Here is a 19,521-nt window from a genome sequence, read left to right as displayed (position 1 = left end):
TGTCATTCAAATTGTTTAGTTTTCAAATCAATCTGACCACCTATCACGTAGCAAGATTTCCCTTAAATATGTAATCTACATACACACACACTTTGACTTGTGGTAGAAATAACCTAACCTAAGTATAATTATCTCCTTTCCCTCTCTTTCATAAGAAGAAACCTGTGCCCAGGAGCAGGACGAACTCATATAACCTAACCCTAATTGGTAGAATATGAAATTCACCTTCATTAACCTATCCTAACCTCAACGCCGATGACAAAACATCTATTCAGGCGTAAAGGTCAAATCAAAGGTCATGAGTTTCATTGCGTATTATAATCGAAGTATATCAATCAAATTAATGAATTAAGAAAGAATAATTAGTCTTGTATGCTCGAGCAAGAAATGTTGAAAATAATTGGTCTTATCGAATAGTTTTTACACCGGTTTTCAGCAATTATTTTTAAGAATACGACGCTAGCGACATCTAGTTGGCAACGAGAAAGTTACGACAACAACGCGAACTGCTATGGAGTGGGTAAGCGTTTTGATAAGAAGATAAAAGATGGCATTGTAAAAGGATAACACCTGTCCAATTTCTTGGTCCAATGTGCATTGCGTCTCACTCTCTCACTAAGAAAAATGTGAGACGCAAATACACATTGGACGAAGATATTGGACAGGTGGAATAAGCGGTCGGATTTCTCTTCTAAATAAAAAGTGCACCTTGTTTTGATTAGATGGCGCTAATAAGTAAAATTTATTAATCACTAAAAGATTCAGATTGCTGATACTGCAGACCGCTCGTAAGAGTTTCATCTATCATTAATTGCAGTAGGTAACAGTCTAAAGTATGAACTGTGAATCAACTAATTTAGTGAGACCTGTGAGACATCAAACGCGAAAGTTTCTGTTTTAGAATAAATTTCCCTTTGCTCACGAAGTGCCAATTATTCTCAACAGATGGCGCTGTAAATATCACTTACCTATCAACAGGCCGAAGAGCATGTCCGTACAGCGACCTCTCGTGGGCCTCGTCCATAATGATGGCACAGTAATTGTCCAAGTCTGGTTCGCGTAGAAATTCTCGCAGTAATATACCGTCAGTTATTTCATAGCGACATCCCCCAGAAAATTAATTATAGTTCCATATATTGTCAACAGATGGCGCTGTAATGATCACTTACCTCTCTCAACAGGCCGAAGAGCATGTCCGTAGACAGCGACCTCTCGTGGGCCTCGTCCATAATGATGGCACAGTAGTTGTCCAAGTCTGGTTCGCGTAGAAATTCTCGCAGTAATATACCGTCCATTATTTCATAGCGACATCCCCCCAGAAAATTATTTATAGTTCCATATATTGTCAACAGATGGCGCTGTAATTATAACTTACCTCTCTCAATAGGCCGAAGAGCATGTCCGTAGACAGCGACCTCTCGTGGGCCTCGTCCATAATGATGGCACAGTAGTTGTCCAAGTCTGGTTCGCGCAGGCCTTCACGTAGTAATATGCCGTCGGTCATGTATTTGATGACGGTGTTTGGTGAAGTGCAGTCTTCGAAGCGGATTGCGTAGCCGACTTCGTCTCCTGTGGGCGGAAGGTTTGTTTATTTATTAATGATCATAAGTAATGTCTTAACAGGGTCATTTTTGGACCGTTAGCCATATTGTGCGAGATGATTAGGTAGATACTGAACAACTTTTTCTATAGGACCAACTCCGAAATCACAAAAATTTTTTTGGCCGTTTCATACATTTTGGTCGAGTGGACGTCGACGTTTTCTATGGGAAAGCCAATTTTTTTTTTGGGATTTCGGTGTTGGTCCCATAGAAAAAGTTGAGTATGACCTACCTAATCACCTCGCACAATATGGCTAACGGTCCAAAAATGACCCTGTATAGCTTTTAAAACCCTTTTTAGGGTTCCGTACGTCAAAACGGAAAAAACGGAACTCTTATAGGATCACTTGTGCGTCTGTCTGTCTGTCTGTCTGTCTGCCCGACCATTCCCCCCGATCTCCGAAAATACTAGGTTACTTACATTTTATGAAAAAAAAATTGTATAGCAACCATATACGAGTACATAAACGCAATATTTCACCGACAAAATCGCAATTTCCTTGTTTTCCATACATTGAAACGGCTTCTAACGTTACATGATGACGTCACGATGTATTGCCATTTTCTATGACGCGTTTCGTCAGTAAAGGGGGCCAGACTTTGACCATCATTTGTGACTTTTGTATTGCTTTAAGACAATGGGTCCCAAACAGACATTTGATCCTCAAAACAAACCTGATCGACTTATACCATTCTTAAAAAATTGTCAAATATCCTATTGTGAGTCGGACTTAATGTACGGAACCCTTGGAACGCGAGTCCGACTCGCACTTGGCCGGTTTTTTTTACAGGGTATAACTTACCCAGCTTGGTGTCCATCTCGTCAGAGACTCGTTTTGCGACGGACATGGCTGCAACTCTACGGGGTTGCGTGCACCCGATCATGCCGAGTCCACTATACCCCTCTTCGTGGAGGTATTAGGTTACAGGGTGTAACTTACCCAGCTTGGTGTTCATATCGTCAGAGACTCGTTTAGCGACGGACATGGCTGCAACTCTACGGGGTTGCGTGCACCCGATCATCCCAAGGCAAAAATACCCCTCTTCGTGGAGGTATTAGGTTACAGGGTGTCTTACCCAGCTTGGTGTTCATATCGTCAGAGACTCGTTTAGCGACGGACATGGCTGCGACTCTACGCGGTTGCGTGCACCCGATCATCCCAAGGCGACTGTACCCCTCTTCGTGGAGGTATTAGGTTACAGGGTGTCTTACCCAGCTTGGTTTTCATCTCGTCAGAGACTCGTTTAGCGACGGACATGGCTGCGACTCTACGCGGTTGCGTGCACCCGATCATCCCAAGGCGACTGTACCCCTTTTCGTGGAGGTATTAGGTTACAGGGTGTAACTTACCCAGCTTGGTGTCCATCTCGTCAGAGACTCGTTTAGCGACGGACATGGCTGCTACTCTACGGGGTTGCGTGCACCCGATCATCCCAAGGCGACTATACCCCTCTTCGTGGAGGTATTAGGTTACAGGGTGTCTTACCCAGCTTGGTGTCCATCTCGTCAGAGACTCGTTTAGCGACGGACATGGCTGCAACTCTACGGGGTTGCGTGCACCCGATCATGCCAAGGCGACTGTACCCCTCATCGTGGAGGTATTAGGTTACAGGGTGTAACTTACCCAGCTTGGTGTCCATCTCGTCAGAGACTCGTTTAGCGACGGACATGGCTGCTACTCTACGGGGTTGCGTGCACCCGATCATCCCAAGGCGACTATACCCCTCTTCGTGGAGGTATTAGGTTACAGGGTGTCTTACCCAGCTTGGTGTCCATCTCGTCAGAGACTCGTTTAGCGACGGACATGGCTGCAACTCTACGGGGTTGCGTGCACCCGATCATGCCAAGGCGACTGTACCCCTCATCGTGGAGGTATTAGGTTACAGGGTGTAACTTACCCAGCTTGGTGTCCATCTCGTCAGAGACTCGTTTAGCGACGGACATGGCTGCTACTCTACGGGGTTGCGTGCACCCGATCATCCCAAGGCGACTATACCCCTCTTCGTGGAGGTATTAGGTTACAGGGTGTCTTACCCAGCTTGGTGTCCATCTCGTCAGAGACTCGTTTAGCGACGGACATGGCTGCAACTCTACGGGGTTGCGTGCACCCGATCATGCCAAGGCGACTGTACCCCTCATCGTGGAGGTATTAGGTTACAGGGTGTAACTTACCCAGCTTGGTGTCCATCTCGTCAGAGACTCGTTTAGCGACGGACATGGCTGCTACTCTACGGGGTTGCGTGCACCCGATCATCCCAAGGCGACTATACCCCTCTTCGTGGAGGTATTAGGTTACAGGGTGTAACTTACCCAGCTTGGTGTTCATCTCGTCAGAGACTCGTTTTGCGACGGACATGGCTGCAACCCTACGGGGTTGTGTGCACCCGATCATCCCAAGGCGACTGTACCCCTCTTCGTGGAGGTATTAGGTTACAGGGTGTCTTACCCAGCTTGGTGTCCATCTCGTCAGAGACCCGTTTTGCGACGGACATGGCTGCTACTCTACGGGGTTGCGTGCACCCGATCATCCCAAGGCGACTGTACCCCTCTTCGTGGAGGTATTAGGTTACAGGGTGTCTTACCCAGCTTGGTGTCCATCTCGTCAGAGACTCGTTTTGCGACGGACATGGCTGCTACTCTACGGGGTTGCGTGCACCCGATCATGCCGAGTCGACTGTACCCCTCTTCGTGGAGGTACTGGGTCAGTTGGGTTGTTTTGCCACTGCCGGTTTCACCTGGAGACATTTAAAAATGACTATGATTTAGACGGGCGTTTAATTCAGTAACATTTTGTTTTAATAAAGAGAATTAAATACCAAAGAAAGCCTACACGATGAAATTAGAGCATAGAGAAATATAAGTAAAGAAATAGTGGGGTGAATTTTCGTACCAAAACGCGAGTTATTTCGTAGTCGACATCTAGCGTCAAGTAGCGGACATTATCAGTTCTGCTAGTTGACAATAGATGTCGCGGCAAAGTAAAACTTTAATGATTAACAATTTTCAGCGAATATTATAACCGGATGCACCGGAGCTCTATTTTCAAGTCCTTTCGTTTATAATATTAGTTGTAAATTGTTTAGCAGTCCATTTTTCGTCAGTAGCGACACTTGTGACATCTGATGTCAAGTAGCGGTAGTGATAATTCCACTACTTGACGCTAGATGTCGACTACGAAATAACTCGCGCAAGAAAACTGATGTATGGAGTTACCACTCTTTCTTTATTTATATTACTCTATGATTAGAGTAAACGCGCTAGCGACCATATATATGAATAAAACTTATTGATTGAAAGGGAATGCTCCCGGTACGGTACATACATGGCGAATTCCGGGAATTCCCGGTTCCGGTACTGTATTTGTATAGAAAAATTAGAAAACCAGTATCTTACCGACTATAATAACTACATTATTCTCCCGTATAACTTGCATCAACTCCTCTCTCACGGCGAACGCTGGTAAGAACCTTCTCTGCTCCTGTATGGTCTTGTTCCTAACGAATGAAGACTTGGATTCCGGCTCTTTAGCGTCTTTATTTTCTAAAAAAAGAAAATGTTGGTTGTTGGTATAGGCAAAGAGAATAGAGTGAATAGAGAGTTACTGTCATGGTAAATTATGTAGTCTCCGTACATTTACTGCCATCTATTGACAAAACATTCAAACTGTTAGAACGCCATTTGAATTTGACCCTTGTTCTTTCACTGATATGTGTTAATTTGTTACATATTGAAATAAACGCCATCTACCGAGTGTAGGCCAAAGGTTATGGCGCCATATCTTTGACCTATACTTTTTGATATTTAAGAACTTTAACACATATCAGTGAAAGAATAAGGAACAAAGTCAAATGGGGTTCTAAAAGTTTTAATCATGGATCGAAAGATGGCAGTAAATTTACTTTGACAATACGCCTCTATTTCAATTTTTGGTATTAGTTATATAAGTAGATTCATAAGAGTTAAAACAATTTGTATTGTAAAAATTCTTACATAAAATCCACGACAGCATTCGTGAATTAACTTATACCTATAGCATAGTGGTTGGTATATATTGTTAACCAAGGGCTGATTTGAAAGTGATCCATTAAACGGGAGAAATTTTATTTAGTACTCGAACGAAGAAAGAGAGCGCCAATAGTTCGAGAGTGAAATAGGTTCAAATGGCAAAAAGTAGATAATTATATCGATCTTATATACGCGACTACACAGGTCGGGGGATAAAAACGCGGCGCATAAGTCACGTTAATGCGCTTACGCTGCCCCAGCGTTTTTTTAGCACCGGTGTCTTTTAGATCACTGGGCCGAAACGTATAAAAGGGCCCACACACATACCCACGATATGACGTCGTAACGTGGGACGACGCGACGTCGTCACACGTTGCGACGTCGTGTAACGTTACGACATCGTTACCCATCACATTAATACAAAAACGACACAATCGTATTATGTGCTAAATCGTATTCTAATAGCTGGTTTAATAATACGATTTACGGCCTGACGTACAAAATGTAAAAAAAAACTATAGCAGTTAATCAAAAGATACGATAGATTGCAACAAACGTGTTCTTTTTCTGCTGCTATTACCTCGAAAGAAGTTGCAGAAAGTTTACTTACAGTTTACGTCGTAGGTTTATACGACACGACGTCGCAAAGTTATACGACATCGTATAGTGCCCACGATGGAGGCAGATGAGACAGCCGCCCACGTCATTCTAGAATGCCCATGCCATGCAACGTCAAGGGTCTGCTAGGCTTCTTGGTAGAATTGGGTTGGCAAGAATAGTGCCGCCAACCCATCACGCAAAATAGGCGCAATAATATGACGTCGAGTTGCGGAAACCAAGCCCACGAAAACCTATAACCTATAATAACCTATATAGTGCCCACGATACGACGTCGTAGGTTACTACGACACGACGTCGCGACGTTACACGACGTCGCAACGTGAGACGACGTCGCGTCGTCCCACGATACGTCGTATCGTAGGTATGTGTGTTGGCCCATACGCCCTATATTTAGATGAAATAACTCACCGCTGTCGACATGATCGGCGTACTTGTAGGCCTCCTTCGTGGGCCCGTCCTCTGGTTCATCTTCCTTCTTTTGGATACCCATGATGTTCCCTGTAAACAAAATGTGTCATAATTATTCAAGAATGCATTTTTTTAGGGTTCCGTACCCAAAGGGTAAAAACGGGACCCTATTACTAAGACTCCGCTGTCCGTCCGTCCGTCTGTCACCAGGCTGTATCTCACGAACCGTGATAGCTAGACAGTTGAAATTTTCACAGATGATGTATTTCTGTTGCCGCTATAACAACAAATACTAAAAACAGAATAAAATAAAGATTTAAGTGGGGCTCCCATACAACAAACGTGATTTTTGACCGAAGTTAAGCAACGTCGGGCGGGGTCAGTACTTGGATGGGTGACCGTTTTTTTGCTTGCTTTGCTCTATTTTTTGTTGATGGTGCGGAACCCTCCGTGCGCGAGTCCGACTCGCACTTGGCCGGTTTTTATTCTTTCTCAAGAATAAGCAAGTAGCGATGAGCGATTTTTGTTATTTGGCAGGCAAATTATTTTTAGAATTCAAGTGTTGACAGCCAGCGATCAACAATAAATATAAATTCGCATCTACATTTTTAAATTCACGTACGTTTTATGCACGAGAAAATAGTCGATCATAAGCTCATTTAGACGGTGCGAGAATTCGCATGCGAGTTTCATTACATTGCGTTGTTTGATCGGTCAACTGAATTGATGTAAGCCCAATGGACCGCAATGTAACTAAAATCATATACGAGTTCGCGCGCCGTCTAAATGAGCCCTAACTCGCTTCTTTGTCACCAGTAACATAGCTGCCACAGTGTATTTTTGTACTCTAAAAAATACCTTGTAAACATATTAACACACATTTATAGACGGGTCTAACGCGAAATTTATTCAATTACCTTTATTTACCGACGTTTCGACACAGGTTTCACTGGTCGTGGTCGCGGCCATCTGATGCCCCAGCAAAATGTCAAAACAGAGATTTGTGCAACTACCCGACGAAAAGTGTATGAAAAAGTGTGTGTAGTTTCATACACTTTTCGTCGGGTAGTTGCACAAATCTCTGTTTTGACATTTTGCTGGGGCATCAGTTGGCCGCGACCACGACCAGTGAAACCTGTGTCGAAACGTCGGTAAATAAAGGTAATTGAATAAATTTCGCGTTAGACCCGTCTATAAATGTGAGTTAATATGTGTTCAAAACGCGAAGGTTTTAAATATTATATACCTTGTAAAGTTAGATTATCCAAAACGTGTAACGTTCTAGGATAAGAATAAGAATAATATTTATTTAAAAGAAAAAACCTTATTAACAATTATTAATGTCCTGTGGGCCCACACTAGGCTATGCCTGTCACGTGGTAGCCGGATTCGTAATTCGTAAGTTGAAGGTTAAGTAAAGACTAATCTAATAGGTCATCATCTTCCTCGCGTTGTCCCGGCATTTTGCCACGGCTCATGGGAGCCTGGGGTCCGCTTGGCAACTAATCCCAGTAATTGGCGTAGGCACTAGGTTTTACGAAAGCGGCTGCCATCTGACCTTCCAACCTGGAGGGTAAACTAGGCCTTGTTGGGATTAGTCCGGTTTCCTCACGATGTTTTCCTTCACCGAAAAGCGACTGGTGAATATGAAATGATTATTCGTACATAAGTTCGAAAAACTCATTGGTACGAGCCGGGGTTCGAACCCGCGACCTCCGGATTGAAAGTCGCACGCTCTTACCGCTAGGCCACCAGCGCTAAAGCGAAAGACTAATCTAATAGGTAATGAATGTAATAGTTAAAAAAATTAAGCAATTCAGTTCTTACGAATTACATGAAATATTGAAATAGTTACCAAGTTTAGTGCCCTCAAGTTTCCAGTGCTTCTTCTGAGCCTTACGCCTTTCCTTCTCCAGCCTAAAAGCCTTCACCAGCGCCGAGCCTTTACGCGCGTTCAGCGCCATGTCCGACGTAGGGTCTTTCACCTGCAAATGGATTGACAAGTTTTTTTTTTGAAGTGAAAACTTCTTTAGCGGCGCTGTGCACTTTTTGTGATGGGGAAAAAATGTTAAACTCGAGACAGCGTAAGACGATACGACCGTAATCACGAGACCGTAAGATTTAGATGGCCACTCATTTAAATGGCATTTAAATCAGTAAAGAAAAACTCAATGACATTACATGAAAAACTGTTACAACAATAGAGTTTTTCTTTATTGATTTAAATGCCATCTAGTGAGTTTCACTCGAACTGGTATTAATGTAACTCGAATACTAACAGTGATGTGCTTAGGGGTTTCAAGTGATTAACGCTAACGCTAGATGGTGTTAACCTCAATTATACATAGTGCATTTTGCACTAGTCATTGAGTTTTCACTTCTGCCGGCACTCCCTGAGTGCAACCCGTTGTTTTTTGTTTTAATTTAGGTAAACAAACAGTCACTACAAGAAAGGCTTATAAAGTATTTTTAACACTATTTACAGTATGTGTGACCAACGTCGTTCACCACTTGTTACAACTATTTATTATTTGATTATTCGGAGCTTATACCTCTGGAGCTAAGGCTCCGGAAGACATGAAACTAGCAGATAGTAGCAAGTTTAGGTATGAAGCTAGTAGATCATCGACGGTCTTGGCTATGTGTACGATACGCCAGTTGGTCATTGGGTCACATTAGTTGAAAACGAAGTTAAGATAGTTTTTTTAGAATTTGTACAAGGCCCTTGAAGAAACCCAAGGGACTTCAACGTTGTAGTCCTGGTCATATTTAGATATAAAACTAAATGTCGTATAAAGTTTTCTGGATTTCAGAAATTTCAATGCAACTTTTATCGGTAATGGTCGTAATTAATCAGGAGATACGTTACTCTAAGAAGAAATGAAAAAAGTAAAAAAACAATAGATGTTTCTTAAACCTACCGGTATGAGTATGACAGGTTCAGGCCGTTTGGTGATCTGGATTCGGTGAAATTTCAGAAATTTCAATGCAACTTTTATCGGTAATGGTCGTGATTATTCAGGAGTTACTTTACTTTAAGAAGAAACAAAAAACAATAGATATTTTTAAACATACCGGTATGACAGGTTCAGGCTGTTTGGTGAAAACGATCCGACCGTCAAGGAAGGGCGGCACGATGTTGTGAACGAGCAGATGGACTCGATCTACGCTTTCCTGTCAACAAACAAAAAAAAATATAAAAAAAAAATATTATAGGACATTCTTACACAGATTGACTGAGTCCCACAGTAAGCTCCAGAAGGCTTGTGTTGTAAATAAGTTAAATTAATTAACGGAATCTCTAGATATATGGGGGGTTGAGGAATAATTGCAGTAGGTAGTATACCGGGTCAAATTGACCCCGTAAATGAAGAGTATAGCGGGCGCTTAGAGACTGTACCGGATCATATCGACCCAGTAAATGATCGTACCTCGTCCATGTCACTGTTAACATTAACAGCATGTACTACGCCGCTAGTTAACATTCTGTTCCGCTCCCACAGCTCGTTGTCTCTGTCGCTCTGCTGCCGCTGGGCGGACACTTTGCGGTTGCGTCTCTTTTCAATTTGTTCTTCTTTCTTGGCTATGTATTCGGAGCTGGTGCCGGCGAATGGGTCCGATTCGTCTGTTTCGCCTGCCGAGGGAAATTGGAAAATGTTATTGATAAAAAAGTAAAAGTCAGTTCTGTTTATTACAAATTAAAAATGTTTTAACCCCTGAGCTGAATGAATACCCATGAAATTGTAAATTAAAGTTAAAATTGTCTGTGACGTATACGGGACAAGGCGTTAGAAGGGTTAAGGTTCTGAAACTTTGTACATGCCACTTGTGAAAATGTAAATAAGTAGGTATAAGACACTAGAAGAACATTGTGAAGAAATCGGACCAATCCCAATAACCTCTAGCCGGCCGCCCAGACACCTATAAAAAGGTCTCCTGTTCCATTCTAATTTGAACTTTGTGTTGACAGAATAAAATTTCATTTTGCTTGACAAGGTTTGACGTATGGGCGGCTAGAGGATAAAGCCTAGTTTAAACTTTCACGATTTTTGCACATTAAAAAATTAAAAAGCCATTGAAATAAAAAAACATTGTAATTTCAATCGGGATGAGGGTTTCAAGATCGCATCCACATAGAATCCAGTCATTAGTAAATATGTAAGCGTAAACGAATATCGAGAGTCGAAAAATCGAATATCGTTAGTGTTGTGTGTCGACAGAGTGACATCCCTAGTACGCAAAACGTTCAAGCTGATAAACAAGATCAAGTGCGGGTAGTTCGAAAAACTCGCGCGGTTAGAAGATGTTGATGTCAACATTAGCCAGTCTTTTCAGAGACCACGGGGACAACGCCGTCCTCGAAACGTCGGAGGTAAATCTTAAAACTTGAATAGGTACGGGATTAAGTCCGATGAAATCTGACTCAGGGTCACCACCCACAAGCTCGAGTTTTCTTGACAAAAGTACAGAGTCAAATGCAACATACCTTCTCCCATGTTATACCATTCCCGATCTAGTTTCTTCTCCGCCTCTTGCCAATCAGGATCATCGACATCCATGCCTCGGCGAGAGCTCACCCATCTATAAACAAGATACAACTATATTAATTAGAGATGCCCCGAATAGTAGTATTGGCCGAATACCGAATATTCGGCCACTCTCTCGGCCGAATACCGAATATTCGGCGACCGAACATTCGGCATGAAATGCGAACATTGCGAGTCACAATTATTATGAAAACTGTTCGCCAACAAAGCAAAACGTTTGCTAAGATATATTTTTTGTAACACAGAACTAATTAATGTAGTTAAGAGTCAATCAAATCAGACCCATGACAAAAATAAAATATTTCATAATCAACAAATGCTTAAAAAAAGGGTCGGATAGTAGGCAACATTCGGCCGAATACCGAATATTCGGCAATGTGGCCGAATAGGCCGAATACCGAATAGTTGCCGAATATTCGTGACATCTCTAATATTAATCCCTAATATGCATTTAACTATGTGCTTAAGTACTTCACATGTACATCGTACCCATAATACAACCAATGGGGTTGGCAACTGTCACAGGTTTGCATAGATGGCGCCATCATAGCTTCCCCCTTTTTCTATGAGACTTGGCTTACAGAACTGGCATCCAGGGCATTAAAAAAACAAAAATTTGACATAATTCTAGGGATTGACACCAAGCTATGATGGCGCCATCTGCTAAATACTTCGACCGGCCAATCCCATTGCGGACATTGCAGACTAGGTTGATTTTTTGTAAGATAATCCCCAAATATAATTTTTATAGTTGCTTGAAAACTAGATTGTGTAACATTAAAACTTGACAGAATCAATCAATATTCAGACCTAGACAGGGATAAATTCTGTGGCTTAGTGTCTTTTCTGCCCTAAGCCAGACAAAAGGTTTCTGTTATTAACACAGACATACAATTCCCGCTCGCGCTTGACAGACAGCTGAAGTGTGCGAAAGGGAAGCCATCACGTATATGAACATCCCATGAGTGCGAAAAAGTCAGACTACCAATGAGAAAACGTAACCACTTTTGACTTTGACGACGGCCGCGGACGGCCAAGAGCGTATCACGGTAATTTTCAAATTGAAAAATATACACGGATTAGGACGAAAAGTATTAAATAAAGTAATTCAGTGAAGATGGTGTATTGTAGTGTGTTGGATTTCAGTGTTACAGTGCCAAATAATCCAAGCAAATACTCATTTGAGAGGATTTATCATATTCCGAGCGAAATTTTCATAACGATATTTTGTCAAATTAACAGCGTAAAAAGTGTAAGAAGCCGGTTTATAAAGTTCATTATAAGTTTTTCTTCCTTTGTTTGCTAATATTTTATCATATTAGTCTATAATTTAAAATATTTTGTGTAAAAACATAACCTGTTACTTTACGCTAGGGCTTGACAAAATGTTCATATGACAGTATCGATAACTTGTCAGTATATTAATAGCTATGTAATTATTTCTTCACAAGACATCATTAAGATATTAGCTTTTATAACCGACTTCAAATAATAACGATTGTTATACCTTATTGAAGGTGCTCATGTTTAGCGGTAAATTTAAACTTCACTTTCCAACACAGTAAGAGTTGCATTAAGATAAGTCTGCAACGATTTTGATAGCACACGCAGTGCAAGTGTTATTTATACATCATAAAGTCGTAGAATTTTAACGTTTAAAATAACACATTTGAAAAAGTAGTCGATAAAGCAATCAAACATCGACAGATTATTAATATGTTGTAACATGACATCACTATTTTTTTTCTCACATAGACAATTTACGCACACACTTGCATTTCATTTTTGGGCCCACTTTTGAATATTGACAGTTGTTCTAGTCATATTAATTCTATGGTTATTAAATAACACCTCCCTCCACGTTACGACATAACTTCCCAATATGTGTTACTAATTGGTTGATGATCTAATTATTCTAATTAATTATATAAAACAGTGTCACAGAATAAGTTATAGTATAGGGATGATGACACATGTTGAATTTTATAACAAAATCTAGTAAAATAGATAGCAAACAAGCAATTTATCACAATAATGTGGATATTAAAATAAAATATGGAAATGATACAAAAATACAGGACCTGAAAGTTTCAAAATTAAGGTTTTTTTTTTTAACTTCCAAAAACGATCTCGCCCCGCGACATGAATCTGGCGGACTTCTGGCGTACTCTCAGTAAAGCGACTTACCCACACATACACAATGACGCGTGTACAGACGTGCCGTGCACACATATAAATGCAAATGATTTTTGATGTATGGAAATGATTGAGTCGTGTAAAAACAGAGTCACAAAGAACTTAACCCTTCAGAACCAACAAATAAGAGTACTTACTTGTGAGGAGTGGCTCTAGGAGTATTCTCATAAGGCCGTCCCTTATAATCCCTCATAGGTCTCCGCTGGGATCTCTCGGAGCTCGGACCCAGTTCTCTCGGCTTGGGTGTCGGGAAGTCCCAGGTGGACTTGCGCGGAGGCGCCCTGTCGTCATCATCATCGTCCCAGGCTGTGCTTTCAGGGGGCTTCAGGACTTTCAAGCTGAAATTAAATTGGGAAAATTTAAGAAGTGCTAAATACAGGAAATTGAATATGAATATTCCAAATACTTTAATATGTCTGATAAAACTGAAAATGGATTCTAGATTTCTAAATGTGGCTTTGCATGGGTGCACTCATAAGGACACTTTTCTGGTGGAAAGGTCCTTATGCACATGGAAAGCCACAACCACTGAAATTTTATTTGGAGTGATTTTTTTTCCATAAGCAGCAGTTTAAACACAGCAGGCCAAAACCTAGAAAGACAAATTAAATTTATTTGGTTTGAATAAAAGATGCTAACTCAATGGAATAGAACAGGTGTCACCAAATGGCAGATTGCGCTCCTGTATTATTTTTTTACCTATTAATAAACTCCAGTAGAAACAGACCGCTATGGTCATTTTATTTTAAAAAACGGACCCATGAAGAAACTAATTGGCGACCCCTGGAATAGAAGGTTTTTTTAGGCATTTGGGCTGCAGGTTAATTTATTTATTCCATTCAGACCAAAAGCGTAATTGGTTTCATCTTATTTTTAACTGTTTCCTTATTTAAATATGTATAGTTATATATAAAATACTAATATTTACTTTGGAGTCCTAGGTTCGTCTTTGAACCGCGGCTCATAGTAGCTCCTCCTAGAGCTATCTCTGTTACTCCTTTCACTGTCTCTATCCCTCCTGTCACTTCTATCACTTCTATCGTAGCTTCTCCTCTCACTATCTCTATTCCTGTCTCGCCCATCATCTTTCCTTCTATCTCGGTCTCTTCTATCATCTTTGTCACGGTCGCGGCGATCATAGCGGTGACGGTAGTATAAATCATCTTCATCTTTTGAGCGAGACTTTTTCTCCTCTTGAGTGGAGTTGTGGACCCCTTTCTCTTTCGCCTCTTTTTCTTTTCTGTAACAAGCAATAATAAAGAATTACAGTTTACACTAATAATTTTAAATGTTTAAGTATCATGTAATGCCTTTGAAATACATATTATACTATATGCAAACTAAAATCTGTTGTAATGTTATCAATAAATTTAACGAATTTAGGTTAAGCCCTTAAAAAAATTGAATTTCGCAAAAAAATATTGCATTGCACCACAAAAACAAACAATATAACCTCAAAGAAAACAAAAAAATATCGTTATGTACCTTTGTGTTCGTTCTAATTGCCTTAACACGGCTGCCTCTGAGATACCACCAGTGTACGTCGGAGTTTCCTCATTATGTTTCCTATATTTACGTTCTTTTACACCAGAAGTAGCAGGTTTGTCATCCTCTTCATTTTCATCTTGTTGGAAGGATATTAGCCTGTTTTGCTTCCGTTTAGCTGCTGCTAGCTTATCTAGACCTAGCAACGAAGGCCTTACAAACTGGAAATCAGCTGGTGTGTCCTTCTTTTTGATGATTAAGCCGCCAATAGCATCGCCAGATGTGCCCTCTAAACGATGAAGGTTTTCTTCGCTGTCCGACATCTTGAGATGTTTTTATCGAACACAATAATTTATGAAAATTGGGCAAAGGAGAATTACATCGCTCGATTGATATTTAACTATCAGGTTACGGTACAAAAATACAAATAAATAAGCGCGGAAGAAAGACACGCAAACTTGGTTTGACGCGTTTGACGTTTGAGTCGACTGACAGCTGTCAACGTTGACACCTGCTAATGAATTGCCATAATAAAAAAAAAACGGATGCATTCAAATTATATAAAAAATTATCACACGGAGCATAATGTATATATACTTGGTCAACCAGATCTTGTCAGTAGAAAAAGGCGGCAAATTTGAATAATGTAGGCGCGAAGAGATAATCGTCCCATAGAAAATTTGAATTTCTCGCCTTTTTTTACTGACAAAATTTGCTTGATCAGCTATAAATCCCCAAATGACAAAAAAACGGAAACTTTTTTTATCTTTGTAGGGATATAATATAATACCTAGATGTAAATTTTCCATTTCAAAAATGGAAGTTTCTTTATTTACTGTGATATTATCTTCAGTTTAGTTCAGTTGTGAAGGAAATGTTTTTGGAAAAGAAACACTTAGTGCGGTGGGACTGTAAAAAAATAAGTGCGACCACGGTTAAAATGCGAATATTTCGCACAAACGATGATTCGCTCAAACGGCACATCGTATAGTCGTGCATCGCCTAATCATACGTCGCACTAACAATACTGCGCACAAGCGTGTGTCGCACTCCCGTAGTAAACCCGATCTTGACAGTAGATAATCTTTAATAGAAAAAAACCGACTTCTCTAACTACTAGCCTAACCCACTTAACGGTGCTTATACTTTATTTGGTAATATGTATACATTTTATGGTAATCATAGTGGTTGATTTAGTTTAGGTATCATAGTGGTTTTCCGGGTCAAGGTCCGGGTCTGGGTCCGAGTCCGAGTACGGGTCCGAGTCCGGAGTCCGGGGCCCAATCCAAGTCAAAATCGAAATTGAAAATCACAAAACGTGTACTATGCGTCGTTGAGGAGTTCTGTTCTGATCATCATCAGCAGTTCCACTTCATCAAATGCCACAGTTTTTAATGTAAATGCTTGATTTTCTGATGAAATTATATAAAATTCTATACGGATGCCTTTAAGATTTGAGAAGTTCCCTCGATTCCTCATGGATACCATGTTCAGGACTTGATATTGACATAAATGTGCCTAAAAACCTAACTTGCTTAACAAACATAACGAAAAGGACAAACCGCCAAATGCGAGCTATGCGTCGTTGAAGAGTTCCGTTATGAGCATCATCAGCAGTTCCACTTCATCAAATGCGACAGTTTTTAATGAAAATGCTCGATTTTCTGATGAAAATACAAAAATCTCTATACGCATGCCTTTAAGATTGGAGGAGTTCCCTCGATTCCTCGTGGATCCCATCATCAGAACTCGAGCTTGACAAAATTGTGGCTTAAAAACTTAACTTGCTTAACAAACATAACGAAGAGGACAAATCGCCAAACGTGAACTATGCGTCGTTGAAGAGTTCTGTTCTGATCATCATCAGCAGTTCCACTTCATCAAATGTCACTTTTTTTTATGTATATGCTTGATTTGTTGATGAAAATACAAAAATCTCTATACGCATGCCTTTAAGATTTGAGGAGTTCCCTCGATTCCTCATGGATCCCATCATCAGCACTCGAGCTTGACAAAAATGTAGCTTAAAAACTTAACTTGCTTAACAAACATAACGAAGAGGACAAATCGTCAGACATGTGCTATGCATCGTTGAAGAGTTCCGTTCTGATCATCATCAGCAGTTCCACTTCATCAAATGTCACTTTTTTGAATGTATATGCTTGATTTGTTGATAAAAATACAAAAATCACTATATGTGTGCCTTTAAGATTTGAGGAGTTCCCTCGATTCCTCATGGATCCCATCATCAGAACTGGGTTTTGACAAAAACGGGACCAATCTGTATGCATATACATACAATCAAAAAAATAATTTTCAAAATCGGTCCAGTAATGACGGAGATATGGAGTAACAAACATAAAAAAAAATAAAAAAATAAAAAAAATAAAAAAAAAATAAAAAAAAACACAACCGAATTGATAACCTCCTCCTTTTAGATTTGGAAGTCGGTTAAAAAAGTGGCAAAGGGTATAGCCGGGTAAGCATGGCCAAACTGCCCTTAGCGAAAAAAACAATTTCCTTTTACTGGATTATTAACCTATGTATATGTAGTGCTTTCACCAAATATTAAGCCTAAAATGCTTCAGATTTAAAAAAAAATGCAAAAAAAGTAAAATCATTTTTATTTTATTACAGCCAAAGTAATAATCCGATTTCTTTGTAATTTGGGTATGTTGTATACAGAAATGTTATTTATTAGGTACAGAAATTTACAAATTTAATATACTTAGGTAAATATAAAAATTAATGGTATTGTATGCAGGCAATGTTGTATATAAAATTAAGGTCGCTTTCTGAAAAAAATAATATTGAATTATCTCTTAAAATAATAGTAAAAAATTGAGATGAAAATTTTCAGAAAAATAAAAAAAATACGTGCGAGATAACGACAGTTACCAAATTTACACATTTTATGTAGAATTTAATAATGTTTAACATATATTTTTTTCAAAAATTAAAATCGGGATTAACAGTGTGAAAAACTCGAATTTGTAACATCCCATAATACTCTCTCTTCATACAAGCAAAGCTAAGTAGTCGTAAACGAATGAAGTATATTGTGAACTCAGTCTTTACGAATTTGAATTTAGAATGTGACGTATTTTATTCATCAAAGGAACAGACATTTTTCAATCGTTAACGCTCTGTATAAAATTCGTGCCTATTTTCCTGTTCCCGCGCTTTTTTTAGGGTTCCGTAGCCAAATGGCAAAAAACGGAACCCTTATAGATTCGTCATGTCTGTCTGTCTGTCCGTCTGTCCGTCTGTCTGTCCGTCCGTATGTCACAGCCACTTTTCTCCGAAACTATAAGAACTATACTGTTGAAACTTGGTAAGTAGATGTATTCTGTGAACCGCATTAAGATTTTCATACAAAAATAGAAAAAAAAACAATAAATTTTTGGGGTTCCCCATACTTCGAACTGAAACTCAAAAATTTTTTTTTCATCAAACCCATACGTGTGGGATATCTATGGATAAGTCTTCAAAAATGATATTGAGGTTTCTAATATCATTTTTTTCTAAACTGAATAGTTTGCGCGAGAGACACTTCCAAAGTGGTAAAATGTGTGTCCCCCCCCCCCTGTAACTTCTAAAATAAGAGAATGATAAAACTAAAAAAAATATATGATGTACATTACCATGTAAACTTCCACCGAAAATTGGTTTGAACGAGATCTAGTAAGTAGTTTTTTTTATACGTCATAAATCGCCTAAATACGGAACCCTTCATGGGCGAGTCCGACTCGCACTTGGCCGCTTTCTAAATCTCTGAATGCCGTTCGCCCTAGCCGCATACAGCCACGGAGTTTAAGGTCCGCGCTCAGCGAAATAAGTCGCGTTCTAAATTCAAATTGCGTTGGGAATATAACTTTCTAGTATAACGTACAAGTTATTTTGTATGAAGAGAAGGTATTATGGGATGTTACAAATTCGAGTTTTTAACACTGTTAATCCCGATTTTTATTTTTGAAAAAAATATATGTTAAACATTATTAAATTCTACATGAAATATGTAAATTTGATAACTGTCACTATCTCGCATGTATTTTTTTTATTTTTCTGAAAATTTTCATCTAAATTTTTTACTATTATTTTAAGAGATAATTCAATATTAATTTTTTCAGAAAGCGACCTTAATTGTATATACAACATACCCAAATTACAAAGAAATCGGATTAGTACTTTGGCTGTAATAAAATAAAAATAATTTTTCTTTTTTTGCATTTTTTTTTAAATCTGAAGCATTTGAGGCTTAATATTTGGTGAAAGCACTACATATACATAGGTTAATAATCCAGTAAAAGGAAATTGTTTTTTTCGCTAAGGGCAGTTTGGCCATGCTTACCCGGCTATACCCTTTGAAAAATGTAGGCGCGAAGGGATATCGTCCCATAGAAAATTTGAATTTCGTGCCTTTTTTTACTGACAAGATTTGGTTGACCAGCTTTATCCAACTTTTTGGTAACTTTCCCCGTAACTTACACATCTGTAGGTAATTGAACGTTTACGCGTGGTCAGTTAAGAGTGTTCCTGTTTCAGAGTACCATTTGAAATTAGATTCGGACTGGCTTGCCCGAGTTTTTCGTAACGTTTTCCTCTATAAACGCGTACTTAGGAAAACTTTTCTTATTATATTACAGACAATTAAGGA

General features: G+C 39.6%; 2 protein-coding genes across 2 annotated transcripts in view; both read right to left on the bottom strand.

Moving 5' to 3' along the window:
- Positions 1-1,286, bottom strand: part of LOC134652131 (pre-mRNA-splicing factor ATP-dependent RNA helicase PRP16) — a 122,969-nt gene extending 121,683 nt beyond the window's left edge. Inside the window, exon 1 of the mRNA XM_063507299.1 lies at positions 1,170-1,286. Coding sequence (XP_063363369.1) covers positions 1,170-1,229 — 60 coding nt within the window. The 5' untranslated portion in view covers positions 1,230-1,286. The remainder of the gene's footprint in view (positions 1-1,169) is intronic.
- Positions 1,287-1,345: 59 nt separating this feature from the next.
- Positions 1,346-15,336, bottom strand: LOC134652342 (pre-mRNA-splicing factor ATP-dependent RNA helicase PRP16-like). Its single transcript, XM_063507513.1, has 11 exons — positions 14,865-15,336; positions 14,308-14,619; positions 13,517-13,717; positions 11,123-11,217; positions 10,068-10,270; positions 9,712-9,810; positions 8,492-8,621; positions 6,637-6,726; positions 4,996-5,142; positions 4,185-4,337; positions 1,346-1,569 (listed from the first exon to the last, which is right to left on the bottom strand). The coding sequence occupies exons 1-11, from the start codon at positions 15,185-15,187 to the stop codon at positions 1,346-1,348; spliced, it is 1,977 nt and encodes a 658-aa protein (XP_063363583.1). The 5' UTR covers positions 15,188-15,336.
- Positions 15,337-19,521: the final 4,185 nt, after the last annotated feature.

This window comes from Cydia amplana, chromosome 11 (genome assembly GCF_948474715.1).
Source record: "Cydia amplana chromosome 11, ilCydAmpl1.1, whole genome shotgun sequence".
NCBI classification, from domain to species: Eukaryota; Metazoa; Arthropoda; class Insecta; order Lepidoptera; family Tortricidae; genus Cydia; species Cydia amplana.
The sequence above is the reverse complement of the archived record's forward strand: the minus strand, read 5'-3'. Positions and strand labels throughout refer to the sequence as shown.

What these genes read in the sequence shown, in the direction of transcription:
- LOC134652342 (XM_063507513.1), bottom strand. Translation starts at nt 15,187, where the DNA reads ATGTCGGACAGCGAAGAAAACCTTCATCGTTTAGAGGGCACATCTGGC. An exon ending in CGCCGATCATGTCGACAGCG is followed by an intron (nt 5,143 to 6,636) that starts GTGAGTTATTTC and finishes TTCTTTTTTTAG; the next exon opens with AAAATAAAGACGCTAAAGAG. An exon ending in TAATGTAGTTATTATAGTCG is followed by an intron (nt 4,338 to 4,995) that starts GTAAGATACTGG and finishes AAATGTCTCCAG; the next exon opens with GTGAAACCGGCAGTGGCAAA.